Here is a 4,788-nt window from a genome sequence, read left to right as displayed (position 1 = left end):
GTGGATTCAATCCCTGTCCTTGCTTAGTGCGTTAAGGATATGGCGTTGCCATTAGTTGTGGTGTAGGTTGACGATGTGGCTCAGATCTGGCGTTGCTGTGGCTGTGTCATAGGCTGGCAGCTGCAGCTCCAATTTGACCCCTAGCATGGGAACTTCCATATGCCACAGGTGCCACCCTGAAAAGCAAAAAATAAAATAAAATAAAATAAAACAATAAAATAAAATAAAATAAAATATAGATGATTTTAGGCATTTATCAACATTTTATTTCCTTTTAAATATTATACCAGAAAGTTTCGGGCCTTTTGCCATTTCTTAATAGAACGTTGAATTTTTTGGATTAATTTATATGACATTTTGTGTTAAAGATAATGATCATTTGTATATTGTAATAAAAATAAGATAATGTCAATAAAATGCTTTTCACTTTTATTATTATTCATTTTTTTCAAAAAAATCTTAGGAAAAGGATTGGGACTTCGTTCTTTCATACATGAAAGGAATTTTTTTTTTTTTTGTCTTTTGTTGTTGTTGTTGTTGTTGTTGCTATTTCTTGGGCCGCTCCTGCGGCATATGGAGGTTCCCAGGCCAGGGGGTGAATCGGAGCTGTAGCCACCGGCCTACTCCAGAGCCACAGCAACGCGGGATCTGAGCAACCTACACCACAGCTCACGGCAACGCCGGATCGTTAACCCACTGAGCAAGGGCAGGGACCGAACGCGCAATCTCATGGTTCCTAGTCGGATTCGTTAACCACTGCGCCACGACGGGAACTCCATGAAAGGAAATTTAAAAACTGCAATGAAAGAATCAGTGTGGTGGCGGTACAAATAGATATAATAACTAATGAGACAGAACAGTCACCTCAAAAACTTATTAATAAATATGAACATGTGTTTGAACTGAGTGAAAATTTTAACATCCATAAAATTTTGATGCACCATACTTCCCAACAATAAAATATTTTCCTCTCCTTGGCCTGAAAAGGATGACATTAAAATTCATAATCCAATTTACCTAACTCTTATGCTTCAGTCAAAGTTATTTAAAATTACTCAATATGATTATTAGTATACAAAGTTACATAACATTTACAATGATGAACTGTTGATTCTGGCATTATTTCCATAGGTCTCCATTCTGTCTTGCAGCCAGCAGCCTCCTTGGAAACTGAGAAGGAATATGGCCAATTTCACTACAGTGAGTGGGTTTCTCCTCATGGGATTTTCTGCCAAGCCTGATCTAGAAGTCTTATGGGCCTCTCTGTTCTTAGTCTTATACTTAGTGGCTTTAACTGGCAACACACTCATTATCGCTGCAACTTCCATGGATGACAGTCTCTACTCCCCTATGTATTTCTTCCTCAAACATCTTTCCTTCTTAGATATATGCTATATCTCTGTGACGGTACCAAGGTCCATTTGTAACTCTTTCAGGCATACTAGCAGTATTTCCCTCTGGGAATGCATACTGCAATGTCTGGCTTTCACTCTCTGTGGTTCTGCTGAGCTGGCCATGCTCACAGTGATGTCCTACGATCGCTACGTGGCCATCTGCCTTCCCCTGCGCTATGAAATCATCATGAATGTCAACACCTGTATTCACGGAATCCTAGCCGTCTGGATCAGTGGGGTCGTCTCTGGAGTTATGCATACATCTGCTACTTTCTCCATCCACTTCTGTGGTGCCAATGTCATCCACCAGTTCTTCTGTGAGGTTCCCCAGCTCCTAAAACTTGCCTGTTCTGATGAGTATGTCAGTGAGCTTGGGGTCACTGGCTTTCTGTCCTTGGTGGCATTTCTTTGCTTCCTCTCCATTGGCTTCTCCTACACACGCATATTCTCTACTGTGCTGAGGATCCCATCTGCCGAGGGGAGAGCCAAGGTCTTTGCCACTTGCCTCCCCCATCTAGCTGTGGTCACACTGTTTCTCTCTACTGGTGTCTTTGAGTTTCTGAAGCCACATTCTGACTCTCCAACTGCATTAGACTTTTTGCTTACTCTTTTTTATACTGTTCTGCCTCCCACACTTAATCCGATGATCTACAGCCTGAGAAACAAAGCCATGAAGGCAGCTCTACAAAGGGTTGTTAAAAGAAGAAAAGCCTACCTCTTTTGCTGAGTCATGTCTATCCCTTGCTCATTAAGAGACAAATCACAATCTACTGGAAAAACATAACAGAGTCAATCAAGAAATTAAAGCTCAAACAGAACTCGTTATGAGGAAAGTAATAGGAATGGACTATCTTTGAGTAACAAAAACACTGACATGGAGTTAGACAAAAATTACTCTAGTAGATACCATAGATTTGAACCTCACTCTACAATGTCAAATATGATGAAAATGTCAATTTGTTTAAATCTAAAGATTCCAAGTTAATTTTCCCTCCTGGCCTGTTTCTATCAAGGTAAAGATAACTCATTTTTTTCTGAGTTACAATTAAATTTGTAATATCATATAGTATTGAAGCATACAGAAGAACCACCTGGTTTAATACTCTCTGGCTATTTAAGGGTCAGCTACTATACTATTGATCACCAGGGAGAAGTCTCACTATGTCAATTGTGTCATGTGAGTGAGAAGTTTAAATAGTACAACAATCAGTGACTCACAGAATGACTATAAGAAGAAATAATAACACAATCAAAATAAAAATTTTAAAAAGGCACATTTGAAAAATAATGAAAATTTAATATATATTATATAATGTTCAAAATTTAAAATTTAATGGATAGTGTAAGTAGCAGATAAAGTACAAGAAAAAAACAGAATTTTGCAGTGACAGATCCAAGAATTTCTCAGAAAATGGGGAAAAACGGAAAGTTTTTTTGTTAGTGAGAAAGACTTAGGAGTCATGAAGTAGGCAGGAAATGTTTAATATTTGTCTAACAATAGTTTCAGAAAGATCTAGTGTCCATGTATAGAGAAAATGTATGATAGGAAATATCTAGAGAAATAATGCTTAACCTTTTTTTCCTCAGATTTCTTTTTTTTTCTTTTTCCACTGTACAGCAAGGGGATCAAGTTATCCTTACATGTATACATTACAATTATATTTTTTCCCCCACCCTTTGTTCTGTTGCAACATGAGTATCTAGACAAAGTTCTCAATGCTATTCAGCAGGATCTCCTTGTAAATCTATTCTAAGTTGTGTCTGATAATCCCAAACTCCCGATCCCTCCCACTCCCTCCCTCTCCCTCCCTCTCCCATCAGGCAGCCACAAGTCTTTTCTCCAAGTCCATGATTTTCTTTTCTGAGGAGATGTTCATTTGTGCTGGATATTAGGTTCCAGTTATAAATGATATCATATGGTATTTGTCTTTGTCTTTCTGGCTCATTTCGGTCAGTATGAGATTCTCTAGTTCCATCCATGTTGCTGCAAATGGCATAATGTCATTCTTTTTTATGGCTGAGTAGTATTCCATTGTGTATATATACCACTTCTTCCAAATCCAATCATCAGTCGATGGACATTTGGGTTGTTTCCATGTCCTGGCTATTGTGAATAGTGCTGCAAAGAACATGCAGGTGCATGTGTCTCTTTTAAGTAGAGTTTTGTCTGGATAGATGCCCAAGAGTGGGATTGCAGGGTCATATGGAAGTTCTATGTATAGATTTCTAAGGTATCTCCAAACTGTTCTCCATAGTGGCTGTACCAGTTTACATTCCCACCAACAGTGCAGGAGTGTTCCCTTTTCTCCACAGCCCCTCCAGCACTTGTTATCTGTGGATTTATTAATGATGGCCATTGTGACTGGTGTGAGGTGGTATCTCATGGTAGTTTTGATTTGCATTTCTCTTATAATCAGCGATGTGGAGCATTTTTTCATGTGTTTGCTGGCCATCTGTATATCTTCTTTGGAGAAATGTCTATTCAGGTATTTTGCCCATTTTTCCCTTGATTGATTGGCTTTTTTGCTGTTAGGTTGTATAAGTTGTTTATATATTCTAGAGATTAAGCCCTTGTCAGTTGCATCATTTGAAACTACTTTCTCCCATTCTGTAAGTTGTCTTTTTGTTTTCTTTTGGGTTTCCTTTGCTGTGCAAAAGCTTTTCAGTTTGATGAGGTCCCATGGGTTTATTTTTGCTCTAATTTCTATTGCTTTGGGAGACGGACCTGAGAAAATATTCATGATGTTGATGTCAGAGAGTGTTTTGCCTATGTGTTCTTCTTGGAGTTTGAGGATGTCTTGTCTTATATTGAAGTCTTTCAGCCATTTGGAGTTTATCTTTGTGCATGGTGTGAGGGTGTGTTCTAGTCTCATTACTTTGCATGCAGCTGTCCAGGTTTCCCAGCAATGCTTGCTGAATAGACTTTCTTTTTCCCATTTTATGTTCTTGCCTCCCTTGTCAAAGATTAATTGACCATAAGTGTCAGGGTTTATTTCCGGGTTCTCTATTCTGTTGCATTGGTCTGTCTGTCTGTTTAGATACCAGTACCACACTGTTTTGATGACTGTGGCTTTGTAGTATTTCTTGAAGTCTGGGAGAGTTATGCCTCCTGCTTGGTTTTTGTTTCTCAGGATTGCTTTGGCGATTCTGGGTGTTTTGTGGTTCCATATAAATGTTTGGATTGTTTTGTCTAGTTCTGTGAAAAATGTCATGGGTAATTTGATAGCGATTGCATTGAATCTGTAGATTGCTTTGGGTAGTATGGCCATTTTTACAATATTGATTTTTCCAATCCAGGAACATGGAATATCTTTCCATTTCTTTTTTTTTTTTTTTTTTGTCTTTTTGTCTGTTGTTGTTGTTGTTGTTGTTGTTGCTATTTCTTGGGCTGCTC

At 38.4% G+C, this 4,788-nt stretch overlaps 1 protein-coding gene across 1 annotated transcript; it reads left to right on the top strand.

Annotated features, from left to right (window-relative positions):
* Window positions 1-1,182: 1,182 nt before the first annotated feature.
* LOC146401436 (olfactory receptor 14J1-like) lies at window positions 1,183-2,121 on the top strand. The gene has a single exon (XM_084970519.1). It carries the CDS (start codon window positions 1,183-1,185, stop codon window positions 2,119-2,121), a length of 939 nt encoding a protein of 312 aa, XP_084826645.1.
* The last annotated feature ends 2,667 nt before the right edge of the window (window positions 2,122-4,788 follow it).

Source organism: Sus scrofa, chromosome 7 (genome assembly GCF_054392235.1).
Source record: "Sus scrofa isolate SSC_HxYL_T2T_F1_AM1 chromosome 7, Sscrofa_HxYL_maternal_Yorkshire_Landrace_v2.0, whole genome shotgun sequence".
Classification (NCBI taxonomy): domain Eukaryota; kingdom Metazoa; phylum Chordata; class Mammalia; order Artiodactyla; family Suidae; genus Sus; species Sus scrofa.
This window is presented reverse-complemented; position numbering and strand designations above follow the sequence as displayed.

Coding starts and splice junctions, on each gene's coding strand:
- LOC146401436 (XM_084970519.1), top strand. CDS start 1,183: ATGGCCAATTTCACTACAGTGAGTGGGTTTCTCCTCATGGGATTTTCT.